Source organism: Stegodyphus dumicola, chromosome 7 (assembly GCF_044657685.1).
Source record: "Stegodyphus dumicola isolate Sdum_Otavi_A_Nest chromosome 7, ASM4465768v1".
NCBI classification, from domain to species: Eukaryota; Metazoa; Arthropoda; class Arachnida; order Araneae; family Eresidae; genus Stegodyphus; species Stegodyphus dumicola.
Genome location: NC_140774.1, coordinates 104,985,681 through 105,009,720, shown reverse-complemented (window position 1 = coordinate 105,009,720; position 24,040 = coordinate 104,985,681). Strand labels below are relative to the sequence as shown.

Here is a 24,040-nt window from a genome sequence, read left to right as displayed (position 1 = left end):
AAGGGTACTCAGGTTATTTATGAGCTCATTTTCAGTAAATTCAATTCTGTTGACAAATAAGCAGATAATCGAAGAAACACCCTGAATGTTAGAAACCAGGAATGCAATTAATGTATGCAAGTAACGTAGATTTATTCTGTATCTCAAATTTACTTTTAAAAATACTGCATAAACAAATAATCGCACAGCAGATAATACTCTGTTAACTATTTTGCTCCAAATCAAACAATATAATTTAACAGTTCATTCAGAACAAAGCTCTTGACTAAGTTATTGCGAGAGTTATGATTTTAGTTGATGCCAATGTTTAAAATCTAATTAAAGACTTTAAATGACAAAACTTAAGTTAGTAGTACGACTTTAACGATTTAAGCAATTATGTTATTAAATAAGTCTGTAAGTTTATAACAGCTTTTTCCTGTTTACCGCGTCCCTTCGTGGCGTAATTGGAAGCGGCTAGCAGTCGAAAGGTCGAGTGTTTGAATTTCGACGAAAGCATCGCGGATATTTTATGTTACATTTTTCTAAAATGCCTATTATATTCAACAACTTTGAAACCTTACATTGGGAAATGATAATAATCAATATAAATGTAGTTTCGCTATACTAAGCATACAAATTTATATTTCATACTTGCAGTTACAGCTGCCAGCAAAAGAAGCTTTTCCGTTTTCATCATTCCTTGTGTTATTAATTCTATATTCTAATCACCACCCCTTATCAATAACATAGTTATTTTATATTTAATAACAGTGAAATTTAAAACGTATTTAATTACATAATGAGTTTTATATAAGAATATTATTTCTTTTTCCAAAGTAAAAAGTAAATATTTCTTTTTAAATTTATATTAACTATCCTCTTCCAAACTGTTTTAAACATAGAACTTACAGACAGAGATTAGCTATCTCTCATGCAGATACATGCTACTTAACAGATAGCGAGTGAAACTATTTTAAACTTTCATTCTTAACTGTAAAGTTATGCCTTTAATCGGAGCTTGCAACTAACAGTGAAAATCATGGAAGGATTAATTAATGGTCAAAACACATTTTCATAAATCCTATAAGTAGTCGAGATTTGAATATTTTTCTACAAATAGTACGTAAATTATTTGGTATTTACGAGGACTCAAATAGAAAAAAAATCATTTTAATCAGATGTGAAGTAAAAATATTGGAACAAGTTTTTGAATTCCACAGGAAAAAAAAGAAATGTAAAATCAATTCCAACCAGAAATGAAATCCACCACGCAAAATAAGGAAAATAATTTGTGGGAAATAATTAAAGTTCTGCTTGAAAAATAATCAAAGCTTTGAGGATATAAAAGGAGAAAAGTTTTTTTTTTAGAGGGGCAATGTGTAACGAACGGGAAAACTAATCAAACTGGTCAGAATTTTCAAGATTACTTTCCCAAGACTGATATTTCTAAACGAAGACCGTGATACATGAAACTTGTCGAACACATTTTTTACCTGCATCATGCCTAAGGATAACAGTTGTTAGGGACTGCTGAAAATTTTGTTTAATTAGCTCGTAATTTATTCGATGGAATATTTATATCAATAATTTGTTTTAAATCTATAAGAATATGAATTTGTTTTATCTATTATTCTAGTTATCGAGATCTTTTACGTGTAAATATTTCGGCTAATAAAAAGTGCAAATACCTTATGTATACAAGCAATGCATGCTGTACATCATGCATATAAACCCATTTGTTTTGAATTTTAATATAGAGTTAAAAGCTTAGGTTAAATAACTAAAGGAATTTGAGAGAAATTGGCAGAACTGATTCGAATCTATGTTACATATAGAGAAAACCACAAAAAAAAAAAAAAAAAAAAAACGCATGCAGCCAGTCCGTTTGCTGGGACTTGAATCCCGGTCGAACTACCAGTGCCGATTTTGCCAACATAGTTGGAAAGTTGCATATGATCTTTTCGGTTATAGGACAACGCGAGCCAAACACTTTTGGAACAGCAAGACTTTAGTAAAGGGTTCATTTCGTCTTTATTAAATTTTTTCTAAATAAAAGGAATCATAAAAAAATGTACCTCTTAGTTCCGTGATGGACAAATTTCTTTGAGAGCGGACCAAAAAGCAAAAGCAAAAAATTTAGTGGCCAATATAATTTTTTCGGAAACTTTAGAAAGCGTGTAAAATTTTTAATGTGATAAAAGAAACTGAAATTATACTTTTAAAATCTGTTTAAATTTAGATTATAACCCCAATGTACTAATTCTGAGAAGAGATGCTTAATGCTCAGTCTATTATTAAATGCTTAGTCTGATGCTAAATGCTCAGTATATTTTTATTAGAAATGTCAGTCTATTTCTAATAAAATTCTTTCTAATGAATACGATAGAAAACACTTGTTTGTGTATATAAGATGAAGCAAACATAGAGCTCATTTCCTGGGCGTGAGGTATTAAATTTGGGAACACTGCTTTCGGTAACGATTGTAAAACCCTAAGTTTGGAACGCCGAGAAACAAACAACTGCTTGAGATAATTATAATATATTATATTTACGATATTAGCTGTATATAAATGTAATATTTTTTTTAATTTGCAGAAGGCCTGATAGACCCTTCAGGTGGGCTGGAGCTGGTCCGCGGCTATAGTTATTCTATTAAAGGGAGGATGAACTAGAATGACACCTTCTGAAAACTTTTGTGACAATATTGCATACTGAACACTGTTTTAAGGGGACAATCTACACATTAAGACATTTAAGTCAACGGTGCTAAATGAGCGGCGTTGACGCATTTGAGTGTTATCCTATAACGGAAGAGATTTATTGTATATCTGTGTGTGCGTGTGTCCGCATGTATATGTGCATATACTCTAAATATTTGCTTGTGTTATTATTCGCCGAACGCTGATATTTAAAATCCTGGTGAAAGGGCTGTAACGGGATCGTTGGAAGTTTAAATGGTGTTTCTCTATAAATAACATGAATAAGAGCCAGGGCTTATTTTTTAAAATAGAAATGTCCCATGGAAGACCATTAAGAAAATTAAATAAAAATCAATAACTAAAATAACAAAATAGAAATGAGACATAAAAATTAAATGTTCGGTAAATTTCTAAAAAAAATAATAAATCAAGTTAAATTAATTGAAAATAATTATATATTAATTTAAATATAGGAGTTCATCTTATTGGGGCTCCAATTTCCGATTTTTTACAAAAATTGAATATGTTTGGACCGAGCTCCAAGTGAACGTAAGCTCTTATAGAAGCCGGTTTTTCTTAAACGTGTGCCTCGACAACATTTCTCTTAAGCACACCTAAAATCGTTCTAGCACATCTTGCCGAAATTCAAATTAATAACACCCCTGTGTAACTAAAAGATATCAAGTCTCAAATTCAGTTGACATTTGAAGCACGTTTAGTGGCATATAACTGCACAATTCACAAAAATTCACTGTTTATTATGTTTTATAATTATCAGTAACAAAAAATAATGATAATTATCCAGTGATGAAGTAGATTGAAGCTTAACAACTTCACCGCGCATTTTAAACACTAAGCGAGCTGAGACGGCTGGAATTGCCCTTAGTCATCCTCTCATACTATAAGATGTAGATGAGTAACAAACATTTCGAGGTTAAGGACGTTAGAACTAGCCAGCTGCTGTTTAAGCTAAACCAACTGCTTAACACCTTTAAAATGCAAACTACGCAAGAGATGGGAACAAATATATGAGATAATTCTCCAAGTGCATCTTCTCCGCAAGTATCCTATGTGAAGAAATTCAACCCAATTAATGGGCAATTATCATTAATTAAAGAGCTATATGCGTAGCTCATACTAATGCTTCTGCTTCCCATATTTTTGACATACACAGTAATTTTGGTATCGAATTATAGAATTAGTTTCTACTGTATGAAGGATTTTACAGCTGTGACATTATCAATTGAAACGTATCTACTTCTCTGCTTCGATCGTTTGAGAGATTTAGTAAAGATTAAGGTTTTCCTTACCGTTTTAACTATTCATACAGGATATCAAGTAAATAGTTAATTCTACAAAAAATATCTTAGAAAGCAACATTATTTTTATTTCCATTCTGTATAACGAGAGGTAACGTTTTCTGCCCAAAACTTCGGTAATGAGCATCAATAAATAAGCACGAATAAAGAGGAACACAACACGTTTTTATTGTTTTTGCAATGATGACTGTGTGCAATGATGGCTGTACGTTTACAATGACGACTCTTAAGTGTGCGACGATTTTTTTCGTTAATGATAACTCTTATACGAAAATCCTAAAAATTTAATTTTCGTTTTTAAGCTTTCTGCATTCATATCTAAAGCCATTTAAAATTTCTTTAAACTGTACAACCAGAGCAGGTACTTTAGAGGAAGCCCATAACAGGCTTTTAGCGTTATTATAAATTCCGTATAGAAGCGCGGTTTCTTATTCATTACTACCAGCTTTTACTGTTTCCGATTTCGAGTTGGATGTGTATGGGAAGGAAAGTGAACCTAGGTACAAAGCGAAAGATTCGTGTTTTTAATTTGATCAAGAAAATACCATTTATTCATGACATTTTAATGAACTTTAAAATTGCAGGTCTGGACCCGTAAAGCTCAGAGGGTTAATGGACAGCCAGAAATGGTACTTTACTTGAAGTCCGTAAGTTTTTAACGAAAACCTATATTGAAATATAAGAAAAAAACTTTCCAGTTTTAGTATGTAAGACTTTTTATATCAATGGCAACAGCGTATTAGATTTTAACTAAAATTAATGAACTGAAAGTAATACTTTACTTGAAGCTCTGAACAGATTTTCATAAGAAATATATTAAAGACAACTCAAAACTTCTCAGATTTGGTATTTAAAATGGATGTGTGTTTGAGGACATATTAGATTTAAAATCTTTAAAATTATTCTTTGGATTATGTTAAATTCAAGTAGTAAAATCTCATTATAAAGACGAGGAGTCGTCAGGGAACATTTGAAATGTATAACCTGTTTTCGTTTCATTTTTGTGTGGAATCACTTTTCAAGTAAACCGATGCTGCCATCAAATGTTATTGCAATGCATTTAAAAAAAAAAAAAATATATAACAAATAAAAAAAGAAAAGTCATTGAAAGAAAGGTGTTCTGAAAAGTCATTGAAAAGAAAGGTGTTTTACGCTCTAGCTGAGATCGCAATCTATACCACTCAGCTGTTTCACTCACTCCCGCTAACCCATTTCTTTTTCTCTTTTTAGCTTTATTATTAAGCATGTGTACATTGAGAACGAATGCGTACATTAACAGGCAAAGTTATCATGGTCTAATTTATGGGGAATCTATATGTAGTTATATATGTATTGGTGTTTCTCGCTTGTGGAAAAACGGCGGCCCCTAGAGCCACCAAATTTTGAACACACAATCTTCGACCCGAACATGTACACCTCGAAAGCCGGGTTTTGAATTTCGAATTTGTTTTTATTTATTGCATATTTTGTGCGAATTTAAGTAACTCGGTCTTGTTATCGATTGAACGGTAGGATGCTCCAAATCTAATCAGAAAAGAACTGTGTTGCCGCTCTGCAAATCGCAAGATATTTGTATTTTTTTAATTTAATCTACACACTGGAAAACTTATAAAACTGTTTTGCCCGCGCTCAAATTTAAAAAAAAAATTATCTTTCAAGCGGTAGTGTGTTATCATTCGGAAAAAGGTAGGATATTTAATTTTTGTTTCAAATTTATATAGTTAGTTACAAACTAAGCGATTTAAAAGCAATAAGTGCAGATTTCTGACATTTAAAATATCATTTTTGTTTCGAACATGAATAATTATTGAGAAATACATTTTTGCTTAAATTGGTACAACATTAGGCGGGGTAAATGGGCCACACAATTTCCATATGCACAGTTTACATTTTGAGCAATATAAAAAGAATCTTCACGAAGAGACGTGACTTTATTTCTTTATTTGGCAGAGCAAGCAGCAAAACAACGATGCGTAATAACTTAGCAAAATTTATAAACTCGGAACGTATTTGCTTTAATCCTGAGCAGCAATTCAATAAAAGATTTCGTATTGAGTAACTGTAGGGAAAGCGTGATCTGACAAGGTGCAATAGGAAGCCTTGAGAAGGGGATGTGTGCAATTAAAATTAAAAATATTACAATAAGGAGCTCAAGTGAAAATATAAAAAGCGCAAGATTTCGACTGTCATTAGCAAGAGCTTTGAGCACCGTACAGATGACAGTACAACTTTGCTCAGTTCCGCTCCCAACTTTGATGGAGAGCACGCCGGAGGGTAATGGGTCCAAAAGTCTCCTACCCCTCCTCCCCTGCTACCAAACTCTCGAGAGGACTTTCAGCTCCCCGCATATTTAGAGTGCCCCCATACCGCACAAACATTATATATTTACAAATATCCATGCCTTCTCCAGGATTTGAACCCGGGCTTCAGTACGGCAGTCAACATCGTTAATCTGTATCTCAATTGGGCAGCTGAATCACTTCACATACTATATTTAAGTTCAAACAATTTTGTGACTGTAAGTTAATTTTGTCAGTTAATTGTTCCTGTTTTATTGCAAAAATCATTATTTGGCTCATAGTATGTAAATTTATAATATAATTTGACGTTTAATGAGACTTTTTTACAACTTGCTATTATCTCACATTTTCGCTTACCCGACGTTCTAGCTGCCCGTTTATGTCGGATAAACGAGATCCTACTGTATTCTACTTGAGACAATGGCAGCACATTGCTTCCAGACAACTGTTTTTATTAAAGTTGAAAGACAAATCTCACTTTTTTGCAAAAAAAAAAAAAAAAAAAAAAAAAAAAACAGTCTATCACCCTGGAGATAAAAATGCTTTATTTGGAACGTGCTGTTAGTTTTCGCTTTCAGGTTGCTAAGTTTGTTAATCAGAAATTCATTTAATTAATGAAAATATGAAATAAATCAAAAACAAATTCCAAATTCTATATTCGGTCTCCGAGATTCCATGTTCTGGTAGAGAACTACCAAAAATTCATAGGCATCGTACTTAAATTCTGCTTTAAAAGTTCTACACAGTTCTTAAGAGTAAGCGAACAAGGCACCATCTAGTGGTTTAAGTAAGAGCTGGAGACGAGAAAGCAACACAGGTGACGGGAACCTAAGATCGATTTGATTACAAAACTGAAAAAATGTAGAAATATTAACATTTTATTTTTGTAAAAAAGAACAATTAGAGAATCCTTGCTGAGCATTTAAAACTCCTACTGACATACTTAACGCAACAACCTCGAAGTGAATCTAAGGTGGATGATGATAGCTCAAAGTTCTAAAATTTGCTAAGCGTGGATCCGTGAGTAGGATTTCCGAAATTTTACGTAGACAGTGACCCCTCTTATTTTAAAGATTCGGTATGCATAATTTCATCAATATCGGAATAAAACTGTATATTTGCGTGAATTACATACATACACAAACAAAGAAATACTCTTCTACATATTTATAGCTTTACATAGTTACGAAATGCTCAGCTGCGGTAAGATAAGTTGCAATATTTGGCGCGAAATTGCCCACCTGGAGACAAAATTGGCGATATGCCATAGACGGAGCCAGAACATTCTAGAATGAACTCTTACCGGTAAGATAGGTGCAGTATTTGGCGTGAAATTGCCCATCTGGAGACAAAATTGGCGATATGCCATAGACGAAGCCAGAACATTCTAGAATGAACTCTTACCGGTTTTCCGAAGAATGTTCACCAAGACAGGTCAAAAGCTATAAATACCCTGCCTGTTCGCGGAGTAATAGTTTATCGTGAAGGGTATCTTGAGTGTGCTGAGTTCAGTAGTAGTCCTTTAAGCTCAGAGAGCGATCAACCGAGTCGGGACCTGTACTTTAGTGCTTTGCCGTGAAGCTGTCTTCACCGTTATAACATTATAGCCTGAAGGCTGTGTTGCTGATAGTTTCAGTGTGTTTATCGTAGTTTTTCGAAGACTGTAACACAGCTTTGGAACTGTCCTGTGTAATACTGACGAATAAATTGTGTTTTGGTTCTTCATCAAGTGTTGTCATCAATCACTCCAAATCCACGAACCCGTAGAACACAACAACATATGTAGATGATTTTAATGAATCATCCGGTTAGTGTAATTTTATGAATCTAGTTAATAAATAATAATAATGTTAATTAATATTTCCTTATTGCACTTAAATCCATCAGTTTCTTTATTAATAACAGAATGAATTTGAAAGAAAAATTAAATAGCTTAGTTTAGCTTATTTGATTATGGCAAGTAACCTAAACGAATGTAATATTGTGTTACAACACGGTTCGAAAAATATATCAAAAATGCCTCATGGTTGGCCATGATTCATCAATTTAAACTTTACATTCTGTTTTCTTTCTCCCATAACCTAAACTTCTGCAGTAACTAACTGTAGAAGTAAAATATCGCAAACAGAAAAGTCTCATAGAATTGAAAGTATATTTGGCAATGTACTTTTATTTTCATCTGATATCATCTTATCGTTGCAATGAATTTGGATCAAACGAAACACATACTTTACAAAAATACAAATCAAAATTTAATGAACAAAATTGATTCAGTGTCCTACACACTTTGTTCTGGATATCACAACGAGAGATATCAAACAATCATCGCAGTTCCATTCAGAAAAATCAGTTGAAAAGGAAAATCTCTCGAAAATCTATTATTAGGAAGTCAATAAGAACCCAATTTGATTTCGCGATTCCTAAAGGCAGGAATTCCGCTTTCGTAACAATGTTTCCTCCTTTTTATTGAAAATGTTGAGATTCATTCTGTTCGCCTTGTTAGGATCGACTTTTAGTTTTCATCTTAGTGATCACATGCTTTTTTCCTCTTCTCTCCAGAAAATGAAAAAGATTTCTTATTTGAGTGTTTTTTTAAAGTTTTATCCAAATGGAAAAGATAAAGGGAATGTATCCTGTTTAAGAAGAATAAAAAGATAGCAACTTGCATATAACGGAGTTACAATATGCTAAAAAGAACCACTACTGCGCTTTAATGAGACTTAGGTTGATACAAAATAGTTTCAAAGGTTCAAAAAAGTGTTTAATTTTTTTTCAAACCAGTAACCATGCATTTCTTATACGGTAACTTAGCATTTCGCATGTAGAAACTATTAAGTTTTTTTAGAACGGGAAACCGCCATAAATCATTTGTGCTATTACGAGGATTCGACTTTTTGTTCTTCTAATAGGATATGGGAACTACTTTATACCGCAGGAGGTCGCCCGATGGATTACGATAGTTCTTTACGTTTTCCCAAGCCTGAAGAATGACTAGGGAAGAGGCACGAGACCCATCGTGCCTCTTCCCTAGTCATGCCAAATACTGGCAGTGCCAAATTATCGTAAATCCGCTATAGTTTGTGCGCCAGTATAGGACATTGGATCGAATTTGGTTATGACAGCTCCCGAAAATAAAAGGGATGCCTTTATAGAGGACTTTCTAAGGAAAACTGACATATTTACGTTACAGAAAAAGCCGAGAATACTGTCATGCAGCTAGCTGAATTGCCGGCATTTTAATCAGGATTGAACTATCAGTCTCGGCCGTTGGTTAGCGCTACTCTAAAGACTCTTACTCCAAATTATCTTTCGGCACACATTTTCTTATCAGAATTTCTAAACAACACACTGAAAGAAAAAAATCGAACATTATGCTAATGCGTAACTGTTACTTTTTGAACTAATTATTAAACCTACCTATTCATTTTTGGTTTGGTTTATGTGTTTACGGCAAAGCTTCGATGACTATTTACTTAAGGGGATGCCTTCGTGGAGGACTTCTAAAGGAAACTGGCTCGTACACACATTACACATGGGGAAAACTACGGAAACTCGCATGCAGCCAGCCCGTTCGTAAATTCGAAACCTGTAACCGAAGTACCAGTGTTTTGTGACTTTACCGCTCGGTCGCTGGTGACCTATTCGTTTTCGGAATTATCTGCACCTGTTTCTTATACTTACTACTGTACACATATTACACAGTTTCCGGGTAGCTCAAGCGATGAAAGCGACGTTATATCAAATGAGTACGTTTATTGTTCGATAATGAATAATCTTTGTTACAATTTAAAGTATTTTGTCTAAATGTTATTTTTATTAACATGAAGGTATAATAAACAATCAGAAATTTTATTTATTTGTTATCCTGAATTTATTCTTATAGTACAAGGAAACCTATCCACCATTATTCTTCATTTTCGCATATTTTTAATCGATATTACGCAGAACATATTCACCGTATAAAAACATAATCCGATGTATTATGATACTTAGTACTGTGAAATGGAAGAAAGTCTTTTGCGAGTTTGCCAGGATTGGAAATATGAAACTGCCAGCTGCCAGCTGGAGGGCTAACCACTTGCACCATGCGAGCAAACTTGAGGGAGGGTATTAATTTCTTACACATAAATTGAAATATTAAAAGTATTAACTGTGTATAAGTAGGATTATTTATTGATTTTTTAGATGAATCGCTAATCATAATGTGAAATGTATATAATAATAACAATTATGTATGCAATAAGTAAATTGTGTAACATTTTTATTCATCTGTAAGAAATCGCCAAATTGCGCCAAGATGGTTTCGATAACATGTAAGTACCGTTATTTTATTTTGAAAGAAAATTTGCTACTGAAAATTATCTTTAATAGAAAAATTTGTTAAAACTGAAATTAATTTGTAAAACTTTCCAAGGAATATTCGGGTGTGTTATTCTTATATTTTTCTCAGTAATTTTTTTTTAATTTACAAAAATAAAAATGTTATTTTTTATCTTCTCACGAAGTAATGCAATCAAAAATCATTTTTTGAATATCACTAGCTGAGTACTCCACTATTAGAGCTCACATCTCATTTCACATAGATATCTGATAAAGCCATTTTTATAGATACTTGAAAATCTGGTTTCTGATAAGAAATTTTTAAAGTGCTCCAAAAAATTTAAAAAGTAATAAGCCATTAGCCATTCAGTGACTCCGAAGACAAAATTTTACATTTCCAGTATCTTTATGATAAAGGTCCATAAAAGAATCCAAAACACCTCCCGATAAATTCTGAGCTTGCCAAAACGGTTATTGAATGCTGCTTGAAGACAAACTAAAGATATTCATATGCCTATTAAACAAAGATTTTATTTAGTGATATCTAAATAAAATCTTTGTCTAAAAGATTGCTGCCGGATAAAATCAGTGACATCAAGTGATCTATGCTCGCGTCAGAACTCAAGTAAATCCATAATAAAACATAATCTGACCTGACGTTTTGAGATCTGGATGGCCATTCACGATGAAGGTAATTGATTATTATTATATTTATTCCAAAATTCAAAATAAAAGAAGTACAGTAAGGGATTATATACCGTCTTGGCTGAATGTTACAAAATCGAATAAAAAACTTTCTTTCAAGTTACAAAATGCATTGTTTTCTAATGTTTTGTTAATAAGAAACTGAATTTTGACAGTACTAGTTTAAATGCAGGGTCATATATCCAGGTACACCTAGTCTGGTGACAATTAATTATTATATATAATAAAATGTATTAAATAAATTTCCTAATTCCATTAGCACTGAACTACTCATTTTTAACGACAACTGAAGATTGATAATTTTGTATACAAAATTGTTAGGAAAATTCGGTCATTTTCAGTTTTTTAAAATGTTTTTTGTAGAAAGTTTTTGCACATTTTTGCTGTACGGATATAAAAAGAGGAAACTAAAGCAGCACAAAAAAAGTGTGTTCAGATTAAATACATTTTTTATATATGAGTTGTGATGGTCCTTTCAATGAGTTCTTTTTATAGCTCTCTTTCCTATGGTTTCACACTAACAGAAGACAAGAAGAATCGAAAGGAAGGTACAGGGACAGTATTTTTAATTTTGAACTTCGGCATTTGGAAGGTGGATTACGGCACGTCCATATATAATTGCGTTTGATCTTGGAGATGCAGTGTCGCTAAAATTAATCACTTGCATGTATTAAGCCTATGAGAATTGTCGAACCAAATTCGCCTACCTTGACCCCTTGAGGTATTTTGATGTACTGTTTAGAATCTGTATCCTGACAGTATTGGAGAGGTTAAGCAAATAAAAGGATTTGCAGTGTAAATAAGTTTACGTGGGTTAGTGCTTCATGTGATAGGCCAATGGACCAGGCAGAACGCCTTTCAGGTGTGCTGTGTTTCAATGTCCTCCAATATCAGTTTTTGGAAGTATCAGTTCCAATATCAGTTCTTTACTTCTCTGAGGTCCATGCAATTTACTGCCGCACAGATGCCTGGCTTTATTCCATCTTTCCGAAGGATTAAAAACAGTAACTGTATGTTATCGTGAAAATGAAATGAACTTTGATACAGTTAAGATGAACAACTTACGTGTTAGCCGAAATAAGGATCCACCCACTTAGAATTCACCCAGCTCAAGACTTTAAGAGCTGCATCCTCCAAACACCAGCATTACTGACAAATCTACTGTTAGCAACTATAGCATTTCTCCTATAAACTTTTTAGCATAGCTCGCAGTGCACTAAGATCGTATCCCTGAGTTGCAACCCAATATCGCAAGCGATCGGAGCGACAGGGCAAAAGTTACTGGAACTGAGCTGCTTTTACTGTGCAAGCCTATTTTTGCACAAATAGATACCATATATCCCCGTGAATCTGAATAACTCGTCAGCAGACTTATTCATTTATGTGCTAAATTTCTGATAGAAGGCTTGGTGATGCTTGAAAATAATTAGCCATTAGTCCATGACTGTTTTTTAACGGAAAATATCTATTATCTCTCAAAACATGTATTACAAACATATACACAAACGAACATATACATGTATGTATACAGGAATTAAGTGAAATTAAATTACGTGAAAAATGTCCTTACCTGGTAGGCAAAGTCAAATCTGCCCGCTTTGAAAGCCTGTAAGCTGTCTGCATCCTATTCGATCCTTTCACTTTCTTTACGCCTGGAAAGTCAAACTCGAAATCGTCCAATCGAAATTTTCGGATAAAATCGAAACCTTTAAGAGAGTTATGTAAAACACATTTAATGAGCGTTTTGAAAAGCGATTATCTTATTTGTATATAAAGCAATAATTTTATTTAATTAACCTAAATATTTTGGTGGAAAAAAAATGGAAAATTCTGATATTTAAACAAGTTTCTCGAGCTAATTTTTATTTTCTTTAAAACAAATGCTTAGTTTCAACGTTCTTATTAATTATAAACTTTTGTTTAGTTTACTCATGGTGTTTCACTCAGTTCGGAATTTCGTCATCGTTTTTAACTTGTTTCCTGACAAACAACCGGGTTCAAAATTGTTCATACAGTATTGGTCGATGACAATGCTATTTGGTGAAGCAGTTTTTAAAAATCGATTTGGATTTTTTTTAATCGTTCAATGATTTATTTCAGATATCTTAGTTTAAGGTAGAAACTAAAAAATCAGAATATAGTGTTTGCATCATCGAGTAGAACAAAGAAAAATTTTTAAATGAAATTTTCATGAATATTGTAACTTAATTTCTGAATTTTTCGAAAATCTCTCTATTTTTCCGACGATTTGTTTAGTTTAATATTTCGACATCTAAAAATGTGTCCGGTATAAAGTTTTGAAATTTCACAGATTATAAAGATTACAGATTTACAGATTCATATCAGATTATAATATAAAGTTTTGATAGTTCTGACAGGTTATTATAAATCTTGTTTTTAAAAAGGGCAAAATGTTTGCTTTTGATTCATAGAATTATAAAGCAAAAAACTTTAATTGACCATTTCCTATATTTATTTTTAAAATATGCTGTAGTTTCAAACAGAATGGGGAAGCAATTTCAGTCTCGTGCAGCCACTGAGGGGAAAATCGGTGCTTTCGGGCCATCGCAGCGGTTGTAAACGTGTTACTTTCAAAGTTCTGATGTCATTATGTCATATGCTTCCTATTGCTTCTGCGCAGATATCTTTTCATATAGTATTTCTGAAAATTCTAATGCCCAAAACTATACTTGTTAAAAATTTGAAATTTTCACAGATTATGAAAGAAACACCTCTCCTCATTTAAAACAAGAGTAATAGAAGGGTAAGAATTAAGGTACTTTCTAGAACTCATAATTTTAACAAGTAGAGTTTTTTTTTAACTCTCTCATGGTTTTTATCACTATGATAAAAACTCTGTTTTTATCATAGTGATAAAAACCATGAGTTTAAACATGTTTTTTGATAAAAACCATGAGTTTAAACCATGAGTTTAAACAAAACAGTTTAAACCATGAGTTTAAACAAAACAGTTTAAACCTCAGTTTAAACTGTTTCCTGATTAACCGTCAAACTCATATTTTACCCGTATACTCATTGCCGATGAAACTACGATGAGATGAAGAGATATTTTCTAAATTGGATTTAGAGTTTTTAAAATTCAATATCGAAACGATTTTTCGGACATATCACCGTTTGAGGAATAAACTAAAACTCTCAAAATTAAGTTTATATAGATTTTTAACGTCATTTATAACGTTTAGGAAAAATCCCTGAGTGTTTTCAACCACTGACGTAACAGAATTCATGGAAGTGAAATAGTACTTTTTAAATTGAATAATTTAACTGACAATGGGTCATTAAAATTTAAAAAAAATGAAATAAGGTTAATTTAAAAAAAATAAACTTTTATTTAAAACTTACCACTAAGAAGAAAACAAAGCTAAAGTAAAAGAAAAGTAATTTATCCTATTTTCTTGCGAACAAAAAATAAATAATTTTCTTATTCATCCAGGTTTATGACACCATTAATAAAGGCGCAGGTGCCGAAATAACAAAACCGAAAAATCGAACTGCATTTCAAATCTATAAGCTGCTCTATTTATGAACTTTTCAAGAGTGCTTCACACTTTTATTATTCGTGATATAAAATCGTAGATGATTTTTAAAGAGAATTATTTAATACTTTGTTCCTTTCTATAGTGTATGATGAGTTATTTTTCTTCTATTAGTTCATTGATTATTTTATGTGTTTTAAATAAAAGTTTCTTTTATATAATATTTTTTTTTTACCTTATTCTATTTTTTATAATGTTTAAATAATTAGGAGATAAAAAATATAATGAATTTGTTTTCATTCTGCAAATCCTTAAAGAGGAATTTGGATAATTAATGTTTTAGATCTTCTTTCTAATGTAAAAGGCACAGCAGAAAAATTAATCTAAGCTCTTATTAATAATTTAGATGTAATTGATGTTATTGCTTCTGAATAACAGTTTATTACTTGTTTCATTGAAATAAAAATATTATAACATCTTGAATACATGCATCCTTAGTATTCAGAACCCTAGAGAATAACTGAAATTCCCAAATTGCAACTCATATTTTCCCCATTTTTTAATGATTTTAGATAACCATAAAAATCATAATTAATGCCATTTGTAGCATTTGATAACACATACGAAGGCTAAATAACTCTTTTTTATATAGAGAGATCAAACACAGGCGTGCAATAATTATATTTCACAATACATCATGCAAAATTATTTCTTTTTCCTCTCCCAAGCCACATGTCGGAGATATATGCTACGAAAGTTTTATTGTGTTACATTAAGTATGCAAATTCCATATGATGATGATTGATGATACATACCACAAAATACTCAGTAATCTCTGAGAAGGTCTATCGTCCCTGTTACGTATAACTGTACTCATCTCGTATATAAGATAACACGTATAACTGTACTTATCTCGTATATAAGATAACACGTGTGGTGTGGTGTATTTAATTATGGCAAAGCACACTAGGGCTATCTGCCTAAGGGGAAGGATGCCTTTCGTGGAGGACTTTCTAAGGGAAACTGGCTCGTATACACGTTACACATGGGGAAAACCACGAAAACGCCCATGCAGCCAGCCTGTTCGCGGGATTCGAACTACCAGTGTTCAGCGTCTTTACCGCTCGGCCGCTGGTGGGCTAAGATAACACGTATAACTATACTCATATCGTATATAAGATAACACATATAACTGTACTCATCTCGTATATAAGATAACACGTATAATTGTACTCATCTCGTACAACACACGTATAACTGTACTCACGTACACGTACAACTGTACTGTCACGTACACGTATAACTGTACTGGCACGTATAACCGTACTCATCTCGTACATCAGATGTCAAGCTGCACTCTTGTCTGTGGATATCATTAATTGTTCACCATTTCTGATTTTGATACTAAACCGTAGGGTTATCCCATACTAAACACTCTTATAAACTCTACGACATAACCTCATCTATACTATTGTGTTGGAAAGTTCCCAAACTGCAGTAATATGCAATCGTGCAAATGAGAGTTTTAGGTAATCATATTCTTCCAATTTGCATACTCCCTTCGTATCGAATTTCCTGTTCTTGATTGTCTTGAAATACATACGTCTATTTAGTTCATGTACTTCATTTTTTATCCAAAATTTGCATCTTGGGAAATAAAGCAATGAACTGTTCAGTAATCTTTAAATTCTACGTCCAAGTGGAAAACGGAAAAAGATTTTCTTTATGCTTTTACGCAAAGCATCTTCTTGTATGCTTAGTGCATTAATTATTTTGATTGCCCTGCGTTCAACAATAGTGTAAAATAAACGACAGAAGTATATCTATGAATTTCTCATCGTGATGAGACAGGTCTAAAATGGATTACGCGTCAGAAAACGGATCACTGATAACCAGCGTACCTTTAAGCTGTCATGGAAATAATTTTTAAATAGTAACTCCTGAATGGAATTTCCTAATGAATTTCTGAATCAAAAATCGAAGAATTTATTACAAACCTCTTGGTAGGCTTATAAAGATTACAAATGAGAAGAATACGACCCCATCCACATGGTCTAAAAATAGACCTTATGATCTTGTATGGGTCGCCTAAAAGGCTTATAAAGGTATTTTCTCTTTCCTTTCTACATGCCGTCGGGGTGTAACGGTAGCACACTTGGTGCATAATCGAGAGGTCCACGTTCGAGTCCCGGCGAGGGCATTGCTCATTTTTCATGTCTCATGTTTCAAAATAACCTAATAACTCTGCATTTTGATGCTGAGTAATATCATTAGTTCTAAGAAAATCTAGATTAGTAAGTTTAAAAACATGATGTTGTTTATTCCTAAAAATTATACTAACTTGAGGCATTACTTAGAAAATACAAAATAGAATTATTTAATGCTGCCGAGCACAAATTATTTGGTGTGTAAAGAGTTATAGAATGTTTACCTTCAAAAACGTTTTCTAATTTGTATCACTAAGTGAGTCATATGACAATGCGAGACTAATGACTTTTCTAAATACCCAGGAAATTCACTGCCATCTATTTTTAAACATATCCAAAAATGTCCTACATCTGAAAATATAAAGGTCATTCAGATGAAAATGTATCACCCTGCAAAACCCTTTATGATAGTCAGACGTTCGTAAGTTTCCACTTTAATTACCAAGGCATTTGTATTATTGGACAACTAACTTTAAGTTTGCTTTTTGCCATATGCTTCGTATTATGCCATAATTAATTTCAGTTAATTTCTAATCTGAATGATCATCTATCCGTTACTGAATTCCATGTAGGTGTTCTTCCAGTTGCACAATACAAAGGAAATGCAAATCTACAAAAACGGTATAATGAGAGGACTGTTCCACTGAATTGAAAATCAACAAATCAGGTATAATAAGAGAGCTGTTCCACTAATTCCTTCAGGAAATCACCCATTAGGGCAGCGATATTGAAACGAGTGTTATTTTATAACCAGAAAATTCTTTTTTTATTCATCTTTACCCTGTTGCATTTAATTGCCAATCATAAAAATTTTTAAGTTCCAAATTCATATTAGCGTGTATGGCAGAACCTATAGGTACGCAATCGGTGAAGGTCCTTTTCCACACACATGTGGGTGGGAGGAGGGATTATTAAAGCTTCCACTTCTGTTTTATAAAATCTTTAACATGAAAAGACACCTTTCTTTAATTTTACATCTCTCCGATGCCAAACCCCATAACTTTCCTTCCCGATACTACCGCCTCATAGTTGTATAATAGTACCTCTTACAACCGGACGAATGAAATATGCGTCACCAAGTGTGGCTGAAGCACGATCGTTCCTTTCAATTTTAGTGACCTTTAAATGCATCTCAAAATTATTCTATTCAAAGCTATTTTCAGTAAATACACTGTAATATTTCTTGACGAAAGATACATGCGTTATTACTGACTTATAAATATTCAAGGGATAAATTTTCCACATTTTTCGAAATAATAGACATACTATGAAGATCATTATGATAACAACCATCACTTTTGCTCGAAGAAAGTAAGCGGAGCCACCCGGCATGGGTGTCGTCTCTATTGTCTCAAGTGCTTTGGGAATAGATTACAAATGATGTAGCAAGGATTATATAAAGCAGTTAGAGGTATTTAATTTAGGAAATACTTCTACTACTTTGCGGAAGTGGTAATTTGTTATCTAAAACGGTAATGAAATGGAAATAATGACATCTCGTGTTTTTTAAGAGTAGAATGTGTAAGATATTAGTGTTTCGGAGACGAGAAATCTATCTGGCGAAAAATACGTATTAGATACACATAAAGTATTCAGTTACTCAGTTTCTTGAAAAAGGAAACGGTTGAAATCAGTGTTGATTATTCTTTGGATGCTGACTTACAAATGATTAATTATAAGTCTTACATCTGAAAGAATCGAAATCGTAACTGGAACAGAGAACTTGAAAGGTTTCTCTGCAGAAGTTTCGTTTATTTGTTTACGTTTCAAATAAAAATTGCCGTAAATTCTTCCGATTTGTTTGAAGGCAGAGACGAAGTTAAAACTTTCATAGTTTTCAACGCGCTTGAAATTATATTTCCTGCATTGAATACTGGTTTGATTAGCAGACGAATGGATTATTGGCTGCATGGTTCGTTTTCTTAATTTTCATCATGTGTAACATGAATACGAGTCAATTTCCCTTATAAAGATCCTCCAATAAATCACCCCTCCCCTTACTTAGATAACACTGAAGTGCTTTGCCATATTCCAATAACTAACCTGTATTTCTTTATCCTATTAATTAATTAAACCATAAGTAGTTTAATTTACATTAATTTCATTAGGTTTACCAAATTGTTGATTGCATCTTAGGGAACAATAGCCACTCTTCTTAAAGTACAGTTTTCAAATTAATGAATGAACTGAAGAGGCACTTAACATGATACGATTTAGCGGTCTAGGGCAACCCACAATATTCAAGGTTCATACCTGGCGAGTAAGCTTGTCAATCTATTTGGGTTAGGCCCACCAGCGTCGCAATGGTCAAATTGATGGCTACTGGTATTTGGCCCTAGGTTCAATTCCAGGCGAATGGGCCGCCTGCATGGGCGTTTTCGTGGTTTTCTCCGTATGGAACAAATCATTTCCCTTAGAAAGTTCCCGCGAAGGCATAGCTTCTCTTAGCCAAAGAGCCCTCGGATGCTTGTCATAATCAAATAAACCAAATCCACCTTCGGGTCACATCTTCTAATTCCAAGTATTCTGACACAACACATGCTGGATGCGGACGAACGCTGTCATCCTTCAAAAACCTTTTATGACAACTCCATCCCTAAGCAGCCTCAGGTGATTTCAAGATCTTTTCCCCACGTGTGTGACCGTTTAAGTATCTTTGTCAGAGGTATGCTGATTGGCGTAGCCATCTTTGATAATTCAAAATCCAAACCTTTGTACCGCTTCCCTAAATACAGGACCTTTAACTGACAAGGTAAATCGTTGCTAATCCTTACTTCCTCCGGATAAAACCATGTCTAGAATAACAGTTCAGGCTATATCTAGACTCGTCAATAAACAGTACATTGCCATATTCTTCTTCAAGCCACTAAACATGACGACAATACTATCTTTAACGGCCTTTTTGCAAGATGAGATAAAGAGGACTCAAACCATTAGTTTCCTCTCATAGCATCCGAAGCCAAAAAGCTTTCGTGCGACAGTAGAATAGCTGAATCGAACTTCTGTGGCAATTTGACGGCTAGAACCATAGCTTTTGCTGATGTTTCATAATTTGTTCAAGACGAAGCACAGAAAACTGCCTTCGGACGCAGTTGTTTATTTAATAAACATTCCTAAACCAGTAAATTACGAAAATTATTTCATTAGCTATCATGCTGCACACAGTCAAACCCAACAAATTTGATGCCTTGACAGTCAAATCAGCGAATGCAAATCATGCCATCCGAAAACTCGAAGAGTTAATACCAATGACTAAAGACTGGTGCACAAAATGGACAATATTCTTCAGTGCCCATAAATGGTAGTTGTTAATTATTCCTAAAAAGAGCATGAATATTTTACCGGAAAGATCACATCGAAAATGTCATGAAAAAAGCCACGAAAATCGTCGTTGGCGTTTTCCCAATTACTGGAAATTATTCCAAATTATATTTAAGGAATACATGTCTCATTTATATTTCAAATGTGCGACGGGTCCTTACCTATTCATTATCGGCTTGGTCTACTCTTACCAAAAATGACCTACTCAAACTCCAAAAAGTGCAGAATAAGTATCTCTGCAATTTGATAAATCAATAGAACCGCAAACTATTCATAAACTTCTCAATAAAACCATTACAAATTTCTATAAAAAAGCTATTTCTTGTAAACATCTCACGAATTTCAACATGTTTAAATACAAAATACTACAAGAAGGCAAAGAATTACGTCCTTATGCCGCACATCTCAATTGAGTTAAATTTCCCAACGTAATTTCTGTACTTGCCCTCTTGTGTTTGTACATATTGTATATATTACACATAGCTATTTTTCTGTCTCTTTTGAATTTCTTGTTTATATATAATGTGTATATTTTATCTGCATTATTAATTTCAACTCATACTCCAGTACCTTATGTTTTAATCTTTCAAACCTAGGAGAAATATGCAAAATTCGTAATATCGCGGCATAATGTTACCAATACCGAAGTTACACAGAATGTGTTCTTTCCTTCAAAAGGAAAGAATGCGTTCTTTCCTTCACTCGATACTCCATTCCTTCAAGGAATGGAGCATCGCGTGAGATTATCTCTACGAATTCCAACGATAATCGGAGATAAAAATTTCATTTTTAAGTACATTATAATCTGTTTCTTTGAATTTGTTGCTGCAAGCTTTTTTTAATCCATCTGAGTATATTTTTCAGCCATAAGCAGCCAAATGGTTAAAGCCTATGAATACTGATAGCTCGGCATGGCTTTGTTGAGCTGGCCGCATTAATGTTTTTTTACAATTTCTCCCTCTGCGAGCACAAATAAGGGTCAGTCTCCTGTAGAAAATACCCCAATTAGATATCTCTACCTGTGGGCAGGTAGCCTTTCTGCGCTTTCCATTTTAGCTAAACAAACAATTATTAATTTTAAGATATTGCCAAAAATTTCTCAAAAATCTTTTTAATATCAAAGTGCTAGAAATATATTATTCTTGTCTTCAAACATTTCAAGAGCTTTGATTAGACACACAAGTCTGAAACTATATTTTCATCTATAAGTGTTATATCTAAAATGAAATTACACTTAGGGTACTAAAAAATTAGAAAACTTATTTGCTAAAAGTGAAATTATAAATATTACATTCTGAGACAGTGTACTCAGAGTATTCTGAGACAATTCATACTAAGTATGTGGATTATCAGATTTTGCTAACAAATAATTTATATCATTTATTTTAACACGTAGTTATATTAGATTAATGTTATCCTGTCGCATTAAATATTACAATGTATCAACTAGTAATAAATGCAACGTACTAATCAATGCATCAGTTTTTTTATAATTCAGTTTTTTTACCACTATAATATAAATCCAAAAATGGCAAGTGAAATTTTGTAAAGAAAGATGCATTCACTTGCGCAAAATTCCTGTTCTAAAAGAATAAAGAGTATGTTTAGTGAAAGCAATAACGGGGAATGGGAAGGAGAAACATGAATGGAGTATAAACATTAGCACCAGTTTATAATATTACAATGAGAAATATACAAGTGTACTTTCTTCTCCTTTTATCCTTTTTCCACGCTGAAAATACATTAGATTGGAATGTTGAGATACAATGCGGCTACTATTAAAGTCATTCCTAAGAAAACGCAGTAATGAAATAACTTGGCACATTGATGTTCTACAGAAAACGAATAACTTTCTTTTACCATATAATAGCAGATATGAAGCAGTTTTATGGTCCTCCTTCGTAATAACATTCATTCTCATATCCTAACATTCATTTACTGAAGTTATGAATGCGTAAGGAAATGAAGTACAGGTAATAAATGAAAAGAAATTGCATTAATGCGTATTAAGTAAAATTTATATATGTATTGAATTGCATTACGGCTTTACTCAGCAAAAATTTGTAGAGCCGATTTTTAATATTTTGCGACTGTAAATAATAGTTGACTTTTCTGACGCTCGTGTAATTTAAATAAGTTTAATAGTCAAGTATTTACTGAAAGTAATATGTGACAGTTTAACATGTGCAAATTTAAAAACGGATCAGTAAGAAAGATCTTCAGCAAAGACGAATTTTCATTCTGCATAATAAATTAACTCTATATTACAAAGGGCACTTTTATGAAACATTCAGTAGCATTTCTCGTCCTATGCCCAACTTTGTTTTTACATCAATAAATACATTAGCAAAGTTAATAGTTCATCTTCGTCAATTAAGAAAATTATTTCCTCAAAATGATGAAACGAAATTTTACTATTTAAATAGTGCAATTCTGATAATGAGAAAAACGAGGAAAAATTAATTTACATGCAAATTTCAATTAATGAAATTTTTCTGTTACAAATTAATGTTCTCAGCATTTTATTTGTTTCGAATAACTTTTTGTTATATTTACCACTTCAAAACTAACATCTGAAACCCAGAAATGCATGTAAAAGATTTTTCTCCCCTAAGTATAAATTTTACTTAATTAAAATTAAAAAGAAGTTTAAAGAAAAATTCACTAAACATGCATTATATATACATATATATATATATATTATATTATTATATATATATTATTTACAGAGGGTGTTCACACATTTTTGTAACGACTTCGTAAAGATTTATATATATATATATATATATATATACGAACTATAGACTTTTATTTTCTAATATGTTCAGTCTGATAGTCCTTTTGTTGAACTATCATATTGCATCTTGATTTCCAAGATAAAAATCCTTCTCTTAAAACATCAAGGTTGGTTTTATTCCACTCCTTCTTCACAATCTTCCAAACAAACAAGATATTGCCAAAAATTTCTCAAAAATCTTTTTAATATCAAAGTGCTAGAAATATATTATTCTTGTCTTCAAATATTTCAAGAGCTTTGATTAGACACACAAGTTTGAAACTATATTTTCATCTATAAGTGTTATATCTAAAATGAAATTACACTTAGGGTACTAAAAAATTAGAAAACTTATTTGCTAAAAGTGAAATTATAAATATTACATTCTGAGACAGTGTACTCAGAGTATTCTGAGACAATTCATACTAAGTATGTGGATTATCAGATTTTGCTAACAAATAATTTATATCATTTATTTTAACATGTAGTTATATTAGATTAATGTTATCCTGTCGCATTAAATATTACAATGTATCAACTACATACAAGACACATCAGGGAACTTGGGTGGGATGCATTTAAAAGGAATAGCTTCAGTTCTGGTCTCATTTCTTATTTCTTTCAAAAAATAGAGCAGTAGATTTAGAGGTAGAGCTTGGAGCCTTATCCTGATAGAACTTAATATTGTGAAAATTGTTTGGTTAAAGAGATAGAATTTCTTCTTTAAAAATAGGTATTAAAACGTATTTCGGATAGTAATCCGAATTAATTTTGACATTTTTTCTACTTTGCTTATCTTAAGTTCCGTTACAAGAAAATCCAGTAATAACCATAAAAGCTTTAAAACTTTCCTTGTTTTCTCTGAAGCAACATATTAAGTCTCTTTCTGATATAAATACATACATATAAAAATT

General features: G+C 32.5%; 1 protein-coding gene across 2 annotated transcripts in view; it reads right to left on the bottom strand.

Moving 5' to 3' along the window:
* Positions 1-24,040, bottom strand: part of LOC118195415 (uncharacterized) — a 432,135-nt gene that overhangs the window by 279,915 nt on the left and 128,180 nt on the right. For both annotated transcript variants that reach the window (XM_085820678.1, XM_085820679.1), the window contains exon 4: positions 12,896-13,031. In XM_085820678.1, the coding sequence (XP_085676804.1) occupies positions 12,896-13,031 (136 nt within the window). The remainder of the gene's footprint in view (positions 1-12,895; positions 13,032-24,040) is intronic.